Raw genomic sequence first — 22291 nt, forward strand, 5'->3', positions numbered from 1 at the left:
GTAGAGATTTACCTTCCAGCAGGACAATGACCCTAAACATACAGCCAGAGCTACAATGGAATGGTTTAGACCAAAGCACATTCATGTGTTAGAATGGCCCAGTCAAGTCCAGACCTAAATCCCATTGAGAATCTGTGGCAAGACTTGAAAATTGCTGTTCAGACACTCTTCATCCAATCTGACTGAGTTTGAGCCATTTTGCAAAGAAAAATGGGCAAATATTTCAGCCTGTAGATGTGTAAAACTGGTAGAGACATACCCCAAACGACTTGCAGCTGTAATTACAGCGAAAGGTGGTCCCACAAAGTATTGAGTCAGGGGGGCTGAATACAAATGCACTTTCCAGATTTTTATTTATTAAAAATTTTGAAAACCATGTATCATTTTCTTTTCACTTCACAATTACTTGCAATTTCACTTTACAATTACTTTGTGTTCATTTATCACATAAAATCCCAATAATACATTTAAGCTTGTAGGTGTAACATGAAAAAATGTGGAAAAGTTCAAGGGGTATGAATACTTTTTCAAGGCCCTGTGCCTGGCTCACCTCCACGAATGCAGTTAGCTCTGTTATAGTACAGGACCAAGACTGGGAATCATTGAGCTATAGCAGTGAAATGAGCTGTGAGAAATTCAAACCAATGTTACTATTGGAGTAGTAACAAATTTTGCTTTAAAGCTTTTCAGGTATATAATGTGTATGTCATAGTTAATACTGTGTAATAATGCACGGCCAGAGCACGCATTTAACCTTTCTGAGTGAGGCATGCTCCCAATAGCCTCACTGCCATACCACTTCTGACAGCATTTGTAACAAAGGCCCAGTTCTGACCACCACACCAAAGAGCCAGTGCTCTGGCATAGCAGCCAGAGCACCCATTTATCCTTCCTAACCGACGGTCTCCATCGCACCTCATAATTTGTCGGCCTTGTAGCAGACACGTCAGTAATATTTCACCGCCACTTGAGGGTGCAGCAACATAGATTATTCCATACATTGACCGCTCCAAGCAATGCAAAAGCGCTCGCGTCTGTGTTGACTGCCATTATAATATGGAATACAGTCGTTACGCTTGTCTGCGTTGATATAGATGTATAGACATAATGTAGTTAGAGCTTGGTTAACCATTTCAATACATTTATTTTACACTTTCTGTTTAAAACTATTTATTTGAATTCACTTTAACCAATTAATATTTTCGATTTATTATTACATGTATGCTAAAATGACAAATCCCTTAAAACACTGAATTGTAAATCTTTTCTAATTCTAATTTCGGTTTGGCAGTTTCGCCATTTTAAGCTTGTCGCCATACCCACTTTTGCATTTTTTGCCACTTAAGATATAATGGGATACTAACAGCAGAAATAAAAAGTCCCAGAGCAAGGAGCGTGCGCAGAACGAGAGAGAGAGAGAGAGAGAGAGAGAGAGAGAGAGAGAGAGAGAGAGAGAGAGAGAGAGAGAGAGAGGACATATAGTTGAGGCAGGTGCTTTTTGCTAATCTCCGAAGGCAGGTCGTTTGCATTTTTGCGCAGAAGAGTCTTTCACCACCACGATGAGAGCGGGCGACTCGGAATCTTCGGCCGTGCTGGTCTCTGTCCTGCTGTGTATATGCGGAGTGGTTTCAATGGGACAGAATGACACGGAACCTGTTGTTTTGGAGGGAAAATGCCTGGTCGTGTGTGATTCGAACCCATCCGCAGAGGGAGGAGTGACTTCGTCGTTTGGAATATCTGTGCGAGCGGCTGGTGCAAAAGTGGCATTCTCTGCCGTCAGGGGAACCAACCACGAACCATCTGAGATGAGTAATAAGTCCATGACCATCTATTTTGATCAGGTCAAACTTCATTTCTATTGTTTGCAAACTTTAGTAGAACTTCACCTTTCTTTGCGCATTTACGCATATGACTCAGGTAGCTTGAATTACTGCTTCTAGCAAACAAAAGGAGTCTGTTGAATGGTCAATTTTTTTCCAGCACTGTTCAGACGCTGAGATATGTTGAAACAATGGATGATGCACATTACTGCTTTCTTAAAGAGATGATTTTCCTCTTGCAGGTACTCGTGAACATCGGCAACCATTTCGATCTAAAGGCGAGCGTATTCCAAGCTCCCAGACGCGGCATTTATAGCTTCAGCTTTCATGTCGTAAAGGTTTACAACCGACAGACAATTCAGGTGAGACATTTGACGAACCAGATGCTTTCACCTTTCTTTAAGATGTGTTCAAGGCTGTAATTCATCGGATCGATTCCGATGAATCGTATCAAATCCGTTTTCACTTACCTATTTTTCATGAACATTAGGTAAATCTGATGCACAATGAGTACCCAATAATATCGGCGTTCGCTGGCGATCAGGACGTCACGCGCGAGGCAGCAAGTAACGGAGTTCTACTTCACCTGGAGCGCGAGGACAGACTCTATTTGAAACTGGAGAGAGGGAATCTTATGGGCGGCTGGAAGTACTCCACATTTTCTGGCTTTCTCGTTTTCCCGCTTTGACTTCCAAACATTACAGAGCACCCCTGTTGATGAATGACGAGCATGGCGTACCATCTGTTGTGAAAAGAAACCGTTACCTGCGGACAAATTCCAAAGGAATTTTTATTGTTTTAACAAGATTATAACTAGTACAGCTGTGTAACGTTTCTCTGCCACTGGATTCGGGAGCGAACCAAACTTTATCGAACAAGGAACCCAAACTGTGTGCGTAAAGTGTTGTATAACGACTGTGTTTAAATAACAACTGCAATGTAGGCATAGGTTATTGTTTCAAATACTTTTTTGTATGCAAAGCATATTTTGCACGGATTGTGAGTTGTTCAGTGCTTGACCTTGACTCTTCCTATAGCCAATACTGGTCCACATAAATTTGTGTTCAGGAACACAATGTAGCATAAAGCATTTCTTTTCATTGCTGTTGCTCTGCCTATTGCAATATCCTACATTTTAAATCACTTGAATGTATATACCAGTATCTTGCCATAAACACAATGAATGTAATCATTTGTTCTTTTGTTAAATTCAACATAAACAAAATTCGTGAGAGTCTTGGCCTATATTTTGTAAAATAAAAACGAATACGTTTAAACACGAAAACATCACTTAAAATGATCTTATTCTGTTATTTTTATTTGGAAAATAAACTTCCGTTGATCAACTCTCTTTCAGTGGTCAGTTACATCCAATAACAAAAGGTGAGAAGAACGGGTGCTGGGTTCTGAAGCGTTCTTGGCGTGTAACGGGAAATGCACATACCCCGGGAGACGCTTGGGTTTAAGCATCTTGCCCGAGGCGCTACAGAACCCACCATCCCCGCCCAGCCTGAAATTGAGTCACTGTATTAAAGGTATTTGCTCAAATCCTTATCCCAGTGAGCCTTAAACGACATTTTAACGTTCTGACAAAATGTATTTAAGGCTCAGATATCCTAAAATGCCTGTTTGGGGGGTGTTTTTTAAATTCCTGTAATATGGTCTATTTATATTTTCATGTGGACTATTATTTGGCATTTTATTGAACTTACAGAACACTATTTAAGGCAATATGAAATGTTCCTAGAGGGCAGCTTACAAAGTATGAATATTACAGATGATCAAAATATATAAAAGTTATATCTAGTTTTACAATCATCATTGTGAACATTTTAGAGGTTAGTCACACCACTGTAACAAAGGCTGAAGGCCTTTAACCTAGAAAGTCTAATACAAATGGCCCAAATGTAACAAAGGCTGAGGGCAGCCACCCTACTCAGGACAGGAGGTAAACACCTTCCTAAGTAATCGTCTCCATCACAACCACCTCTACGTTTGGCTCTTCTGCTGAAGAAGCATACCTAAAGCCAAACCACCTTGTGCCTATATAGAGGACACCTAACAAATGACATCCATACTCAGAGGATTAATTTCAGCTGCCACCTCCTGACCAGGCTGCATACATTATTGGACACACTGAATTAGGTGGGTTAGTTATTACTTCTGTAGACATCTCCTCAGGGTTGTGAAAAGTTTGAGGAAGTAAACTGAGTCTCCACTCAGTTTCCACTCTGAAACAGGGGTGAGAGAGAGAGAGATGAGATGAAAGTGTTCACCACCCACTGAGATGAAGATTGGCATAGCACAGGAAGAACTGGACACTGTGTGGGTCTCCCTAAAGCAGGGGAACAAAACCCTGCTCCTGGAGATCTCCTCAAATACATCGCATCCCCTACCACCTACCACCGACCTACTACCTTGCAGAGTTTAGCTCCAGTGCTAATGATAGTGGATGATTCTATACATTTCCTGACCACCTAGCAGTTAGATTATCTAACTCTCTCAAAGAAGAATAATATGAGCTCAAGGTCTGCTTTACAATAATGTGGATTACATTAACTAATTGGGATGTCACTTCTGGACCAGATGAAGAAGGGCTCATGCGTCTTCTTAAAAACACAACAGGTTGAGCACTTAGGAACCCCTTTCATTTATAAACAACAATCTACAACAATCTTTGGACTTGGATTTGAATTCCAGGGTGCACTTCTGCACTGGTAAGTGGAGCTTTCACCAGCTTCACCAGCATAGGATTTTTTTCAAATACATGTTAATCTTAACCCTAGGTTATCATTTACCAAGGCTGTGAGCTTCTGAGACTTTGAGCCTCTGATTATTTGTAGCTTAATGTTTTTACTGAAGGACAGCTGAATGTCTGCATGAACATGAAGAGAATTATTACCATGGGCACAATTAAAAACTGCCAGAACAGCACTCTTCAAACGAGAGTGGTGGATTCGAAGAGCTGCAGGGTTGGTGTGGGTGTTTAACATCAAAACTGCACAGCAGTATAAATACTCCTTTCAAAAACAACACTCAAAAGGACAATTTTTTTTTCTGTCTTACAACATAAGATTATTTAGCTTGATGTGATTTACCTTTATTTGGAGCTCATTTTGAAAAAACTCAGCTTCTCTCTTTTGTTACTGGTACACAGACAGGCCTGGTAATATGCAAGCAAACTAGTTAAGTTAGAGGCATTTCTTTCTTCAGTCTGGGTGCCAGATGTAGGGTCTGCTGCCTATCTTGCTGTCTGGCTCTGCTCTGGAGGTAAACGTGGCCCAAAGCCCAAAAGATGTAAAAATTCCTCTCCTGACCTTTCTTTTCCTAGAATATGATGAAGAGTGAGCACATAACTCAACAAGACACATTGCTGCTCACTCAATATGACTCACTTTGGGGTGGGGGGGAAAGATGCCTATCTGAGTTTTTTGTCCTTGTTAGAAACAAAGAGTTCACTTAGAATTATCAAGCTATTATCTAATTATAACAAAAAAAAAAAAACAGACAGTAATTTATCGTGTTAATACAGGATACTAACACCAGTATAAATCAATTTTGCGGTATGTTTTTTCTCTTTTTTGTGGTATGAGGGGTACTAACCCAACAGTCATGAACACTCATTACAGCACAGCCTTTTTTTTGTCAGTATGATATACAAAACAACAGTCCTGTGGAAGAACACTGTTCAAAAAGCCATGCAGTGGGAGAAGCAGAGCAGTGACAGATTTACTGCACATCTTTGCCTTGTGACGATGCAATGTCTCTTTAGACGTTATTATAATTCCACAGGCATAGTTCTTTTCGTATGCGTGGGCTGTTATTGCACCTTAGAGTGCAGGTGCATCAAACTGAGATATTTCACAAACATGTTTGAAGTTCTGTATGGTACCAACATGCAGGTTCAGTATGAAGTAAGTGTACATGTACCATTCGAAAATTATTTTGAACAAACTCCTTTTCTGGTAAATGCTGTATTCCATATGAACATCATCTTAATCTTGTTGAAAACATGACATTCACATTCATGCCAATGTTCAAATCTTCAAAATCGATTTATACATATATGTAAAAGTTCAAAGATAAATCACAATAGTCACATAAAATGTATTTATATAGCACTTTTTACAACATTTAGCTGATGCTTTTCATTTACAGCATTTAGCTGTTTTTGTCCAAAGTGACTTACATTTATGACTGAATACAACTTGAGTAATTGAGTTTAAGATCCTTTCTGAAGGACCCACCAGTGGCAACCTGGTGGTGGTTGGACTTGAATTGGCAACCTTCCAATTACAAGTCAAGTACCTTAACCACTGAGCTACCACTGCCCCAACAGATGTTACAACAGATGTTGTCACAAAGCAGCTTTACAAATGTCCAAGTCCAAGCCAGGTAAAATCTCATCCACATGAACATTGGCAAGCGAAATTCAAAGATGTTAGTACTCTCGCTGATAACACTGCTTGAGCCCAATTCATTGAACAAATGACAGAAGCACTCAGCCTCAGCCGTGTGGACAGCAGCAGGGTTCTGAGTCATGAGCATGGCTCCTGTTTGAGGCTGGACATGGGCTGGACCAGTCCTAGTAGCTCCCCTAAATACATGCTGCATTCTCTCCTTTTTTAACTTCCACCTTGCTTTGTCTCCTCTTTGTCGTGTCTTAATGAGCACCTTAATGATCAGTGGCGTAGCACAGTCCTGCGTCCCCAGCAGAGGGAACAGCAGCCAATACTGAGGTAGCAGAAACAGGGGAAAGTGAAAATCTCAAAAACAGCGGTAGGGAAAAGACCTGCTGTGCTAATGAATGTTCCTGAGCTTTGAGAGCTCACTCTCTAGACACACAGACCAGATTCCAGGTTCCAAATCATGATGCCAAACAGGGACTCTGGAAATTAGTCATGGATCACACTTAAAATGTGTTCAGAATCCTGACTTTTTATCATTCTGTTTTATCAAGAGCCAACACCAGGTGAAAACATTTAATTGAGATCCTGTCTCGCTCCCTGACTCATTCTGTCTTTCTCTTTCTCTTCCTCATTACCTCCCTTCCTCCCTGCCCTCCACCCCCGCACTCTCTCTCTTCATACTGATGCCTCTCTTGCTGTGCAAGTAGCCGGCTTGTGCATGTGTCAGGACCTGCCCAACCTCAGTCCCGGCTGCGTTCAGATGGTTGATAGCTGTAGCTGCTCTCCTCTCCAGTGTGCTTGCCATGCAGGGCCCTTTGATGTCTGTCCCCCATGCTGGGACCATGCCGGGTCAGCAGAACTGGCCCGATCTGTGATCCATCCACACATGGCACACAGCACTCCAAATATGGCCCAAGCCCTGTAGACTCACGTCGAGTTGCCCTTTACAGTAGAACAGGACAGCTTTCTCTCTAGACAATCTCATGGTCTGCTACTGGCCAGGGCGTTTAGCTCCCACAGGATGTGGGTCAATCCCACTGCTTCCTGTTGAGCTGTGAACAACGCATCAGTGCAGGGGTTTGGTATAAGAACCTTAAAAAAACAACAACAGCTGTTCTCTTTGCTTTACTTAAGAGATTATTACAAAATGATCAGCAGGTCTGCATCTTCACAGTAAAAGCCATGTAATCATCATCACAGAGATGTAAAGTGGCCCTAGCACTAAGGCGCTGAGGTGTGAGTGCTGACAGAAGACAGAGGGGGCACAACAGAGCAGCACAACAGAGCAGCCACCCAGGACAGGGAATGGTGCAGTGCTTACACTAGGATTATAATTAAGTCATAATTAGTTGCTTGGTTCATCTGTGTCTCTCATGCACCTGGATTCATCTCATCAATCTCTGTTAGTCACAAAACACAGGTTAATTCACCGAAGGAGCCACAATGCTCTAGAGCTTGTGCCTCTAAAGTGCTAGTTTCCCATTTCTCACACTGATATTTATTGGCACGCATTACGAATTGATCCTGGAACTCAAAATGTGAGCTGTCCTGTATGCAGGGCTATGAAGTTATCTTAATGTACTGTATAATGTGAAAGCCAATTGTGCGATGCTGCGGGTGATGCCAAACTTGCACTCTGCATGCTCTCAGAATTCCTTCAAGAGCAGGAGACCAAGACAGCCAGAAGTCTGTGCCCATTCACTACCATCTCTTATTAGAAGCCGTGCACATTGTTCTCTGCACCGCTCCCCAACAGATTAATGAGTGCAGCTTCTGCTCCTCCCTTTTTTGTCTCGTAATGTAATTACGGTTTATGGCCCTTTAAACGGGGTGTTTAAATTCAGCGGTACCATTTGCATACTGGCTCACTGACAGACGATTGTTTTTGTCAAAAAAAAAAAAATTTCTTGGCAGGAACATATTGACTTGACTACTTTACATCCACTCCATCTAGAGCAATTTTACAGACCCCATCTGTCGTGATGTTCAGAGCACTTAATTGTGTATACACAGTACGCTATCATAAAATTTATGTCCAATTTGTAAGAAAAGTCCTTGCTCCACATTTAATGGCATTGCACATTTAAAACACCTTTTTTACAGTGAATTCAAAAAAGCTAGGTGATACAGCATGATACTGTGAGCACAAAGAGAAAAGATCAAAGAGCAGCATTGCAGATCAGTTAGAGAAAGAGAGGTTTGAATTGTAATAAAACAAGCAATCTTAGATTGTCAGTGAACACTGCATATCAGTACTCTGATACTTCAGTAATTTAACTTGGCTGCTTGAGATTTGTGTATCTTTTTGAGACTCTATTGACAGTCCTTTTGATTGGTTGTTTGTTTTTAAATCAGTTACTCTAGCAACCAGTCCGAGTTTTTTCCTTCACATGTATTTCCATTGTGCCTTGTTCTCCCAGCACTCTCATCAGTGACTCCCCTCAGAGAGAGCTCATCTACTAAGCTGTAGACCCTCATGCCAACAGCTCTGAGGATCTCTCACTAAAGGATGACTGTGGTGTAAATAATAAATAAGCGCATCTGCTGGTTCCTGCTTCTTAGCCTTTGCCTCCTTCTCATTAAGTCAGTGAGCCAGAGTTCGGAGGCTTCTTCTCGCTGCCGCTCATTGTCAAGTGTGCAGCACACTCCCAGCTCACAGAAATGATGCTTGCAACGGAGTCTCACAGATGCAGTGCTGAGGAAACATAGCCTAATCAATAATGTATGGCAGCCTGTTCCATGGACGAGCCCAAAGGTTCAAATGCAGAAGAAAACCATGAAATCGTTCTAAAGCACACATGTGATATCTGCCTTGGCTGGGTGCTTGTCTTCCTCTAGTAGAGGATCCACAGGGGATGCATGAAATTAATGAGACCACACATTTATTCTTGCCCGCAAGTGAGAATCTCAAACACCTTCAAAAGTGGAAGCATCTAATGAATGTCTTTTTCATGAAGATGGACTTCAAACTTTTAGTAATCATAACCAGTCATTATGAAGGCTCCTTACATAATAGCAGTAAATATTTTTATACCATTTATGTTGAAGTCCTAATATATTCCTGTACAAGACTTTAATTATCATACACAGCTGTAATTATTGTACTTTTCACACTACACCAGGGATATATATCAACAGCTTTTAATACTTTCATACTTGAATTACATTCTGTATACACCAGAATGGTTACCTAGTTACCAGGCTCGATCATTAGTGTTCATTATTGAGCACTTTCCCCTGGAGTATCCCAGCGTATTAATGGTAGTACTGCTAGTCTTTTCCAGAGGCACTGTGCACCATCAATGTTGCAATGAGGAGGGCTCACATTTTAATTTCATCAACTCCACAGGCAATGCCTTAAAATACAAACTTCAGAGGAAAGACCTGGGCAATGATAGATTGTACATAAAACAACTACTCAGGATACAGTACACATTCCTATTAATTTCTTCTTTTAAGGCACCATACCAGTCACAAACCAGTGTTGTGTAGATGTATTTAAATGTACAAGCAAGGACATTTTAGTTCTTGCATTCACTTATTTAATTTACACGAAATACTACATTTACACTAAAAATGAAAAAAAAAAGAGATATAAATAAAATAAAAATACTTGAAAACTAACTGCATTGGCCACACTTGCTTTGGTCTTAATTATCACCAGGGTAACTGAAAGCCTCTGGGGAATAAAAACCTGCCCAACTGTTTGCTCTTCTTGGAAATTGTGCCTATTAATTTTAAGCCTTAATATCAAAGGATGCCCTGCAATTTGCAAAGCAATGCGAAGGGTAGACCTTCCTTTTCTTTGCAAATTAAAATATAGTACATCTTTTCTTTTAAATTGACAAGACCCTTACTATATACAACATGCTTAGATGGAAAGAAAGAAAAGACAAAAATGTTTCAGAGGAATCTTGGGAGTTATGCTTACAAATTTTAATAACTATTTCTTACTTATTCTTTATAAAGAAACCACATAAAGAGCATGTGCCTTAACGTGCTAACAGCTAAAGGTATGCTTGATTGTCTTGGGAAGTAGAGGGCTCTTCAAGCAGAGCATGAAGTTGCAACTCTTTTAATTGCTAGCATGTTGTTGTTAGTGTAATCTGGGCAATTTCACCTGATGACTGAAATGTCAATTAATTAGGCATGTTCCCTTAAATGAAGTCTTGCTGGCTCAACCACAGTCCAGCCTAGTATGCAAGCATGCACCCTCCTGGAAAGAGCTTGTGTTTGGCTAATTTGACATTCCCAGCGCCAACAGAGCACCTCACCCTGAAAGAAAATGAGCCACTGAAAGTCATGCTTTATATCAGCATTTTCCTTTTTGCTCATTGTCTCATGAAAAAAAGAAAGGTACAAAAATTGATAGTAAAGTGTGACAAGTTAAAAATAACCCCTGCATGCTAGTGGAAACTGTACGGTATCCTCCCAGAAAACTCCAGCTGAATGTCAATGAAACGTAACGTGGAGCCACATCTGGAACGGCCCAGCTGAACTCTTTGAGGTAATCTCTGAGAGCGATGAATCTTCAAGCGGGCGAGGCATGGCGCCTTGCGGTGCTGGCTGCATAAGTCTCCCTTTAATGTGGAGGCATGTGGCGGGCTCAGAAACAGGTCTTCAGGGGCTCCAGGCAGATGGCACGCTTCTCGCATAAAGACAGCGGCAATATGACAGAAAGTGCATCTCCGTGGGCCTCTCCGTAAGACACGCAGCGAGAGCCCGAGTCAACTGAGCAAGCCCATGTGCAATTGCTTACCTCTTGCACACTAGAAAGAGGAAGTGGAGTTCAAACTGCTGGCAATGGCGGGTGGGGGGGGGTGCAGTGTGCTCATAGAAAGGTCTAATAAGACAGGCCAACACCCATTTCTCTCCTTGGCTTAGTTGGGATCACGTCACCATCGTCTTTAGCACAGGCACCAATATCAAAAGAAAAAGAGATCCAAACAGTAATAGCTGGAGAAGCAGCACACAAGCCAGCATAAGACGAACGTGTGCACGTTCCATAAAACTGTAGCTGCGTTTAATATTTAAAGTCAGAAGTATAATGCAGAAAATAGCCTGTTTCTCTCCACCCCTTTCCCCAGGCTAGATTGAGGTATAATGAATATTAATAGGCAGTATTCAGTGTGAACTGCCTTGCGCATTTTCAACATCAAGGGAGGTAGATTTGAGTCTGGGAAGACAGGGGCACCTTATACCTTTACTTGAAGGCCAGAAAAATAAATGGCTCATTTTTAAAAAGAGGAGAGCAGTACTTCATCTGGCACTTTCGTCTCCTCTCCAAATTTTTCAGATGTTGCTTGTAGATGGCACAACACATTTGGCTGTATGTAACGTTGCTTCTTCTCTAGTAGATACTGCCAAGAAATTTCATTTATTTCATTATTTTTCACCTTATTGACCCCAATAAGTTAAACTAAGGCTTATTTTAAAGAAGAGTTTGTCAAAAAACACATAAAATGGAAGTTAAACCACATAGCTTGACCATTTAATTTGTATAACGCCAACTGATCCCTATACGTTTAATTCCTTAATAGCAACATTAGCATTTTTGAGTAGTACTGCCATAAGATTTGAATACAAACTTTTTACAAAGTGAGAACCGACACTTATGTTCCAATTTGCCCTTAAAACTGCAGAAGTACATACCCATCCATGCAACATGAGAAAAAAACTGACTTTTAATGAGCCAGTAAATCAAATACCCTTGCACACATACATCTCACATTTATCTAAACTCTAAGCATCTGCTTTGATTACAGAGCGGGCTTTTTTTATCAGACAAGGAGCAAGACTGTAGAGAACACATTGCAGACATGAGCTTCCACAGAAACCAATTAAAGCAGGCACAGAGGGAGGTAAGTCAGATCCTGATGATGATTCGTCATGTGTAATAAACTGCTCTCCAGTGTCACTGCAGTCTGCTGGGAGGATGTGAAAGCTTACAGCCAACATGCCCAAAATCCTCCTCTGGACCAGCAGCTGCCCACGACCATACTGGATATAAACATAGACTGTATAACTATTCTGACAACTTATTATTTTATGTACGAGTTCAGTAACTGGAGACTTTCAGAACAGGTCATCGCATACATTCTACTTTTATTTTTGACATTTTCAAACATAACACTAAAACAAATTTCAGAATAGGTTTTTATTAACATTTTAGAGTAAGTATAAAAAGAAACATTTAGTTCAAAATGTGCAATAAATCCATACACAGCTTTCCCTTTAAAGATTCAAAATATGCTAGAATGTCCATCAAACTCCCAATGAAAATTTGAAAAAGGTTGCAAAATGAAGGGCATTTTCGCTGCAGCCACACCACGTGGGTGGAATAAAGAGCACAACAAAATCAACTCCCATCTGAAAAACAAACATTCACACCTACACATCCTCCATGACAGCAAATCCAACATTTTTGACCAACTTCTTCGTTTATTAATAAACTAGGCCGATATTCAGCCCTGAAGATTTATTAATGAACTAGAAGGGCAGAATAAAACAGAAGGCCATACATTAAAACAGAAAATAAAAGTACCAACAAAAGAAATCCCAAGAACACTTCAGATGTGGGCATCATTAAATCAATCTTCATTCATAAACACACCACTTATTTTGTCATATGCTCAACATAGCAATTAATTTACCATCTTGAAAACATGTGCATGGAAAAGGATTGCAGCCTAACAAGGATGAGATCGCATCATTCATTCTTGTCAAAACCCTCCATAACATAGCATTATGAGCCATTCTGCCATAATGCAATATGTGGCAGCACAAATTAGTCATTCTGAAACACAGGAAATGTTCCTCCCATCTTTCAAAATACACTTCAAAAATCTTCCACACCACACCTCAAACCCTAATTCATCCACATTACTCAATGCAACCTAATCACAAATAAGTAAATCAGAGAAGCAATTTAGAACCATGCCCCCTCCCAGTAAGCCTGTCAAGAAACGGAGCTCTTACTCAAGGCTACTATATATCCATGTACACAGACAGAAACAGCAATTTAGCAATAACAGTGCTCTTATTCCGAAAGTTCTGAAAGAGGTCAAATTCCATCAAAGGGACTTGTTGCAAGTTTGCTGTAGTGGGCAAACATTTAAAAGGCAAACAATGGTGATGGCCACAAATACTATGACACTGAAAGAAGGAAAGAAACACGACCCAGGACATCAACACACACCCAGACAAGGGACGCACAAGCAGCAATGTGCACCTAGCTAAAGAGAAGTGCCTGCTGGCTTTTTAGTAAGGCTGCATAATAAATGGAATATCAGGCTAACTGTTACTGATATTTAAGCCTTTGCGATCAACTAAATGCAAAGTGCCACAAACAATGCATTTGATTTATTCATAGGCGTACTGTAACAAACCTAATGTCATGTGGGTTTAAGCAGTACAACTATGCACAAGTGTTTTAACAAACCACAGAAATGATTCTGTGTTCTAATGAAACACAAGGTCTTCCCACAGAGTAATGCAGACCTTTGCAATAAAACGAAATCCCTGTTAAATCGCAGTCACAAAATGAAGTAACATGATCACAATCATTTTTGTATAAGCTCTGCAAGCATTCTGGCCGTTAATGTCAAAATAAGACAAGAGACACTGTGCTATAAGAACCAAGACATTGCTGTAAGTGGACTTAAATGTAAACAAAGAACCCTGGAGTCAAGGCTATAAAGAATTCTAGGCCTGATAACACAAACAAAAATTAAGGTAAATAAAAAAGGGATCATGTTTAAAAAACATTGAGAACCACATGTATTGTTCTTGTTTTACAATATGGTGCCTCATAACTCATAAGTCAATTTTGTTCCAACAACCCCCCCACTGAAAACAAAAAAGAGAAAGAGAGAAATAACAGTACCATTAAAAATTATGTACCATTAATTTTGTTTATGCCACCATTAATTTCTTGCACATTTCTAGCAATGATCAAAATTAATCCAGAGCATTATACCTGGAAAGGAATGTAAACAATGGGGACATTTAAATTGTCAAGGATTTCTTTACTTATAAGAAAATAATAAGAAAATAAAGTGGATAAATCCAAAATATAAATTCTGTAACAATAAAAATCAGTTTAAAAGAACTTTACTCTATTCTGTTCTTGGATTCATGTGTGCTATAGAATTTAATGCTAAACAAATAACCAGAAATAAACATTTAAAAAAGTGGAGATAGTAAACTGAAATATGAACAGCTAATATAGCTTATTAGTGTAACTGCCTAAATTCCTATAGTGCAATATGTATCCTGATGAGACCATGGGTAGTTTAATGAACAGTGCCACTTTAAAACCCCCCCCACCCCCCGAAAATATACAAACAAAAAAACCAAACAAAACCAAAACAAGTGATTGCATTTTAAAAAGCCAACACTCATCCCTCAACAAATAAACTGCCATCAATAAGGCAAAAATACCACTGTGCACTGCACACCAAAGACTGGGAATGCCCTAAATACTTGGAGTTTTTTTGTTTTTTTTGCTAATCTCACAATTGGTATAGACAATTAAAATAACATTGTTCTTTAGATTGCTTTGATTCTGAAATTTAAGCAAAAATACTACATAATTCCAAATAAGCATGCAGAAGGTACTCCAATCACACACTCTGATCACTCAAGCCATATTCCTAGCACTTGATCTGCTCAACTGCTGAGCTAGTCTAACACTAAACATCACCCTTCTCTTCTGACAAAAAAATGTAAAACATGTAGTTTAATGACATCGTATGAGCCCAGAAATGTAACACCTTGTGTGTCAACATACCAAAAGTGCAAGAAGAAATAATATTCCATACAGTTGGCTTCCAATAGGTTCAATAGTGTTTTTCTTGCAAGTAATCTTTCATTTTGTTTGGTAAAGGCAATTTCTGGATCAGGTCGATACGTGTGTACTGACGAATAACGAAACGACACAAGTACTGCAGTGATCGCACTTGCATAAATCGTGACACAGGATTGGTCAGTCTAACAGGATAGGTGGCGGAGCCAGGCAGGCGTGACCTAGAGTAGCAGAACGCTCCGTTTTCTGAATCTCTGATAGAGTTATCAATAAGATCCACGATCGACGTGTGGCCTTCCACGTCCGGCTGCTCATAAAAGCTGAAGCTGCCGTTGGAGTGCTCTATCCGCGTGTGGAGTGTCTTTCCCTGCGAGCGAAAGCTCAAGCTTAGGAGATAGCGCTCGTCAGAGCTGTCGCGGACCAAGAAGGAACCATCCGGAAGGTTGACCAGCTTCTCCTCAGCTTCCCACCGTGTGATGGGGCCCCAGTACCAGCCCTGCTTAGCTAGTTTCTTGAGCTCAACTGTGAGACTGGTGACCACCATTGGCCCACTATTCTGCACCGCATCATAGACTCGCCGCACTCCTGGTGCAGAGCTGGGGTCAAAGCTAAGATGGTGTATGACCGACTCTGCAACCTGAGTGTGCGTTCCATTAAACTCAGAAAGGTTCCTGGGGAGGCGACCCCCAGGCAGTGGTGTTAGCAAAGGGGAAAGAGGGGCATCGAGTCTGGAACCATGCAGCAGGGCATTTGCAGTGGTCAGCAGAATCCTGTTGACCGATGGTTCCATGAAGATGTCCGGTGATAGAAGATCATGATCAACAGGTACCTCATCCACAGGAAGGGAACATCCATCAGTCTGTGGCACCACATCCATGGGTGAAGTGCCATCCAAGCAGAAAGAGCGAGGGCCCTCCTCGGGGTAAATTCTGTCATCTAAAGGCATTGTGTACTGTATGTAATCCTGAGCTGAGAGACCAATGACTACAGGCACATGATCATCCATTTCAAGATGCAAATCGTCAACGTGAGGGTCAGGACCTTTCAACGAACTGCTGGTCTCCTCAAACAGGTTATCTTGCTGGAGTTCAAGTAAGTCCTTCCGAATGCCATTGAGAGCTGGGCTGGAGCCTGATGAATTGATCAGTGGCTTCACGTTGCCGCCAATTTTGATGCATGTCTCCTCTGAGTTTGTTGGTCTCAGGGGCCATGGAGTGGGGCTGTAATGATGACTCCGCAGAGAGCGGGAAGAATGCTGGGATTTCAGGTCATTGAAAGTGATGGGTGCAGAGGACGAGGAAAAAGTGTCATCTTCTAAGGAGCAAACAGATGGAGAACTCCCTTTGACTTTTGGCTTCTGTTTTGTCGACAGTCTCCTTTTTAGAGTACCCATGAGGCTCTCACTTTTGGGTCGGCTTTTGGATCCTTTTACTTCTTCACCGTCCAAGTCACATCCAATAAGCTCCTTGCTGTAGCAGCCTCCATAAAGAGACTCTTCCCCAGGGAAATGAGCAGACAGGTCTGGCTGTGATACAGCACACTCATTCTCTTCTTTCCCTTTTATGTTTAAGGACTTTCTAATTGTCTTAAAAGTAATTTTCTTCATCCTGAATATTCCCTCCAATATGCTGGAAGAGGATGACTCACAATGAATGTTCCAGGAAAGAGGAAGGTGACTGTGAACAGTCGCACATAGCTACTCATATCCAGTCAACTGCAACTGCCATCTCTAGACAAGAAAGAAAAAAATGGGTTCCACAACTACTATGAAACATTTACTGCATACTCAACACTTACTACATAAAATATACTTTCATTCAATATTTCTACCTTAAAGCTAAATAAGCCACGCTAATCTAACTATAGTGAAAAAAATTACATCGCTAGACCGATTTCTTATAAAGATTAATTTTCCTTTACAATCGTTAACGTGGTTGATGTATAAAGCGCAAAGCATTATTCAAAAGATAACCCTGAAGGCCTTATAAGCTACAGTAGTAGCTTCCTAGCTTCTAGGTTGGTTTGCCAACTAGCTAGCTAGTCAAGTCAGACTACACAGTACGAACATTTTGCTAGCTAGAATGTTAGCTAACTTGGTAATAAAATACTGTACAAAGAAACGTAAACAACACATTACCTGTCGTTCCCCCAATACTGTCAACTGACGGGAATTCTCATAGTGTTTTCCAAAGGGGCTATCAAATCATGTTAACGTGACTCTAAGCTATCTCAAATGTTATGACGTTGGCTAACATTTAGCTAGTTTGCTAGCCAGCTAAGTTAGCTAGCGTAGCTCGCGAGCACTCCCCACCTTATTCGGTCAGCTCTGACAGGCTTATCAGTTAGCTAGGTAGCTTTGTAGCAGCTTATACTTCTAAAACCCTACGCATATATATTTCGTTGGTAAACGGCCAGTACATATATACCATATTATGACTGCGATTCGACGACAAATTAATATTTCAGCTCTTCGCTGAAAAGCATTCGGAAATCGTTAAGCATGAAAACTTTTTATGACTAGCTAACGTCTTCAGTGTCATTTGTCCTTTTTTCTGCCCCTTTGTTTGCTGTTGCATCATGGGACTGTAAGATGGGCCTTGACATCACTACGGTAGCCGAGAGGTCACTGGTGGCAAAAAAGTTTTCAAGTGTGAGGAATTAGGATATGCGGTAGGCCTAGCGATTAAAAAACAAAAGCATGTAGACCTGAAAACAGCAGTCAACAGATATCAGATGAAGAAATGCCACAATGTCTGCAATCAATAAATGACTAAAATATTGTGGCGTTCTTTCTAAAAGAACAGTGTAATACACGTAATACACACACACACACACACACACACACACACACACACACACACACACACATACATACATACATACATACATACATACATATATATATATATATATATATATATATATATATATTCACACAGTCATGGCAAACACTTTAAAACACTTTAGGCAGCTGATACGCGTTGAAGTTGATACTGTTGATATTCTGGAGCAAATGGAAGCGCACCTTCATTAGCCCTTTTAAAAACTTCCATTAGGCTGTCGCCGGTCTGTGGCAGTCATTACCGTGATTTAAACAGTGTTATCTATATTACTGTACTGAGAAAGAGAGTAGAAGTGCCAACTAACTTTGTGAAAACTCTTGTCATTTTTGTCGCAGACTTCGCGGGACGCTAGCACATATTTAGCGCTGTCCGCACCTGGTGGTGCTGAAAGACAGCGACGCCATCCGGCAAAAAGGAAGGCCCAGTGAGCTAGCAGGAAAGCTGCGACTCGGTCCCATAGGACGCAAACAATAAAAAGGAGCCAGGCACTTCCTCGCAGTGTTAACGCAATTAAAAGAAAGAAAGAGAGAAAAAAAAAACACCTCGGACGTGTTTTTGAAATGGATCTAAAGGCACCCTGAAGCAAAGTCAGGCGAAGACCTCACTTTTTTTTCCCAGTAAAATCAAAACATTCCTTAGATTTTACCTCTACACATATTTACAGCGGCATCATCACTGTTGGTAATTAGTCTTACCTCTGAGACAACAAAAACGACACTTCTACTCCGCTTTAGGTAATTTCTGAAAGAATGCAAAACCACTTAATCGACAGTGCTATTCTGTCATTTCCTTTCTCGTTTAAGTTAAACCCAAAGTGTGATTTACCTAACAACCCAGAGCTACTAAAAAAAACAAATATGCAGTGTTGTTTTTGCACAGGTTTTGAGATGATTAAACAGTGCTTTAATTAGTGTCAAGATAACTTCAAAAATGGAGGCTGCTTTGTGTTGGCCAGGCTAATTGATGTCACGCACTCTGCTTTATTGTTTTTTTTTCCTCCAACTAGTTTAGCTGACAGTTGTGGACTGTTGTGGTTAGATCTGTTGAAGGCTGCAGTGAGAAGACTATGGGAAGGCATAATTACCCTACCATATTAGGGCAAGTGCCATTGCTGCAGGCGATGCAAACCACAGGTTTACAACTTTGAAACTGGCTGCCCTGAGCTAAAAGTGCTGCTGAAAAGTGCAGACAAAAAAAAATGCAGACCCACTACTGGGATTTGTGTTTGATTCCCAGCTGTGTTACATGCAGTTCATAGCTGTGGTCTCACTGGAATGGAAAAGCAGTTGGATCTCCCTGTCTTCCAACACTGCACAAGCAGTTTACCTAAAGCCACACAGGCAAAAGGATCAATTGAAATTAAACATAAACAAACCTAATATTGTTAAACAAATAGCTAAATAAGACATCAGATTTTTTTTAATGTCTTTCGTTATGAAACTCAAATGTGACCGCGAGAGTGTCATTTAAGAGGAAATAGATGAAAGTTTTGATGACAGCTCATCTTAAAGTCCCCTGACTGGCCTCAATGTCATCTGATGTGCTAATGCTCTACCCACAGTGCAGCCAGACGACCCACAGGCACGTGAATCATTGACATGCTTGTGAGAGTCAAAGGTCACAATTAGCAGTCATGACAGGTCATCCTTTAGTGGGGGCGATTAACAGGTGCAGACACGGGGGTTGAGAAGCAGCAGGACAATATGGCTGATTGGGGGCAATGGAGCCCAGCATGGGAGCGCATGTGATGACTTGCCCTACCAGCCACTCTCTCGTTCTCTGCTGATGTCGTACCCGAGTGCCAAAGTAAGGTGAGTGATGGATCACAAATCAATGCTGATTGTCGACATGAACCTTTATTCTTTTCTCCGAGGGAGATGGCTGACCAAGGTCTCCTTTAGTGACTAAGCCCTGCAGATTTATTAGCATAAGCAACTTTGGAGGGGGCAAAAATCATCCACCATGAGAAAGAAGTCCAAGAAAAACATCTTTGCAAAAGATGTGGTTTAAGGCAAAAGCACTAGAGTGCCTAGGGACCTTTGCACTGCGTTTAAGTGTTTTTAATAAAGCTTAAGCATTAAATGATACACATCACTAATAAACAGTCATTAATATTTGTGAGAGAAGGTGGAAGAAAAGAGAGGGATTAAAAATATCACAGAGATATAGGCATTTATCCCCATGTACCAAAGTGCAATTAACCCACAGAATGTAACAGAGCTTGCATCATCCTGCAGTAGTGTGGAGGTGTTGGGGTGTAGCTAGAATTAAGGTGTTATACCCATAAATCAGATAGCTAGAGGTATATGTCAAACAAGAAATGTATAAAAATAATGTAGTGACTGTTTCTGCCTATACAATCACTAAGAGACACATATGCCTTGTATTCTTTAGATGTGTTAAACAATAAAAAAAAAACAATATAATGAATGATCTGTTGTAAACCACCAAAAATCTTTAATTTCTTCACCAATTAACTTTAGAGGCAGATAAATATCCTGTGTTAAAAAATATGTATTAATTTGGCTCAAGTTAATATTATACTGTCTTATGGAGCCTATTGCAATCAATTCATACATAAAATGGATGATCTGCCCCAAGCAAATATTACTAATCAATGAAAATAAGTGTCAGATTTGTTCTGTTTACCAGAATTTATATAATCTGTAATTAAATATAGGGAGGTGAGGAAAGAATGATAGTTCACCTTTTACTAAGAGCATTTTATTTCTATAGTATGAACTGCGTCATATGTAAATCTGATGCAGACAACAGTACATGATCTGAGTTTTCCAAGAAAAATTACGGTGGCTTTTGAAATCAACCGGCCTGTCGCAGAGGCAACAGAACTATCATCATATGAAAAATGGTATCATTTCCAAGGTCCCTAAAAGCAGAATAAATGTATTTTTTTCTCCCCTGTGATCAATATGCTGTAGAGATGCCTCTCATCCTTTATTTCAATCCTGCATTGGTCCCTGTCCAATGGAAAATGTTAACAACCCCTGCCTACCACAAACCCCTTTTGTATTGTCTGCTTCTGGGATGCTTCTAGCTACAGAATGTCACACACCACTCCTACAGTTGGTCAGAGTAAACAGTTTTTCACTCTCTAATCTCAAATCTAATCAGAGTCATGCGTCTGTGGTGGAAAGTAACTACCATTAGCAGGAATGGATGGAGTATGCTTTGCTGGCTTCCTTTATCGTTCTCAGGGTCTATTTGTTGTTTTGCCCCCGTGTGTATCTGCTTCCTCCTTTGTGGCATGTCTACCCCAGGGCCTGGCCACTCCTAATAGCAAGGCATCTTGGGTAGGTGGGCTGCTACTATCAAGAGGTGTGAGAGAATCTGCAAGGATTAAATATTAAAGCAATACCGGAAAACCTGCAGCATGGAAGCTAAGTGTTGATGTATTCTTTTAAAACTGATATAGCCTTCATCCTTCAAAAAGAGGGTTTTTTATCATAAAAACACAGCAGTGAGTACACTACTGTTTTATCAAAAAGATAAGAATGTGAAAGGTTGTAAGATACAGCTCAAGGAGCCAAAGACAGTCTAGCATCAAATTACATTCATATTTCAATCATTGGGTGACAACAGTCCTCATGGACATAAACAAGGTAATAAACAGCTTAGTTCTCTATTTATGATATAGTAAATAATAAAAATAACTGTACTATTTTATCATATATCAATATTTTAAGCACTAGTTTTCTATTCTGTGGAGAACAAAATGAAATGTAGCACAAACCCAGTGCTCCCATATAGCATTGAGAGACACTAATCATACCTTTAAATAAGCATAGCCTCTTCTTAGTCCAGTATTGTAGTGCTGTCAAGATGACAAACACATTGAATTAGTGAGCACATTTTCAGGGCACAACTAACTTAAAGTCGATGTGTAGAGGAAGTGTGTTCGGGTCAGAGCTGCTGCCACTGGCGTTGGTTCAGCTGCTGTCAGAAAGGAAAACATGTCAATCAGTGGGAAGGGCCTCAAGCCAAAGTCTTTGCCTGGGAAGTATGGAGGGTGGGTGGGGATGGGGGTCTGCTATACTGGCATCCTGGAGCAGTTTGAGAGAGGCCCCTGCTTGACTTGACTACTGGCAAAGCATGTGGAATTAATCTGCCTAAGTTTAGCAGAGAGTGCAGGACGATATGTGGTATGCATGACTGTAGTTTTAAAAGAGAGGCAGGCCTGGCAAGACAGAAGCCTCGAGGTTTTGTATATGTGTGCTGGTAGGACTTAAAGAGATATACCTCATGTGACATACTGAGACTGCATAAATAAAGTATAAAAACAGGATAAAAACAGTCACTGTCTCCTCTTGAGAACAGGAAAAGAAGAAAAAACCCAAATCCATATGACTTTTTTACACACACACACACACACACACACACACACACACACACACA

General features: G+C 40.6%; 2 protein-coding genes across 2 annotated transcripts; one reads left to right on the forward strand and one right to left on the reverse strand.

Moving 5' to 3' along the window:
• Positions 1-1493: 1493 nt before the first annotated feature.
• Positions 1494-3100, forward strand: cbln2a (cerebellin 2a precursor). Its single transcript, XM_027011043.1, has 3 exons — positions 1494-1841; positions 2063-2182; positions 2311-3100. Exons 1-3 carry the CDS (start codon positions 1560-1562, stop codon positions 2506-2508), a joined length of 600 nt encoding a protein of 199 aa, XP_026866844.1. The 5' UTR covers positions 1494-1559; the 3' UTR covers positions 2509-3100.
• A 9217-nt stretch (positions 3101-12317) lies between these two features.
• On the reverse strand, positions 12318-17582 carry socs6b (suppressor of cytokine signaling 6b). The gene is made up of 2 exons (XM_027011062.2): positions 17173-17582; positions 12318-16764 (listed from the first exon to the last, which is right to left on the reverse strand). The coding sequence occupies exon 2, from the start codon at positions 16639-16641 to the stop codon at positions 15070-15072; it is 1572 nt and encodes a 523-aa protein (XP_026866863.2). The 5' UTR covers positions 16642-16764; positions 17173-17582; the 3' UTR covers positions 12318-15069.
• Positions 17583-22291: the final 4709 nt, after the last annotated feature.

Source organism: Electrophorus electricus, chromosome 7 (genome assembly GCF_013358815.1).
Source record: "Electrophorus electricus isolate fEleEle1 chromosome 7, fEleEle1.pri, whole genome shotgun sequence".
NCBI lineage: Eukaryota > Metazoa > Chordata > Actinopteri > Gymnotiformes > Gymnotidae > Electrophorus > Electrophorus electricus.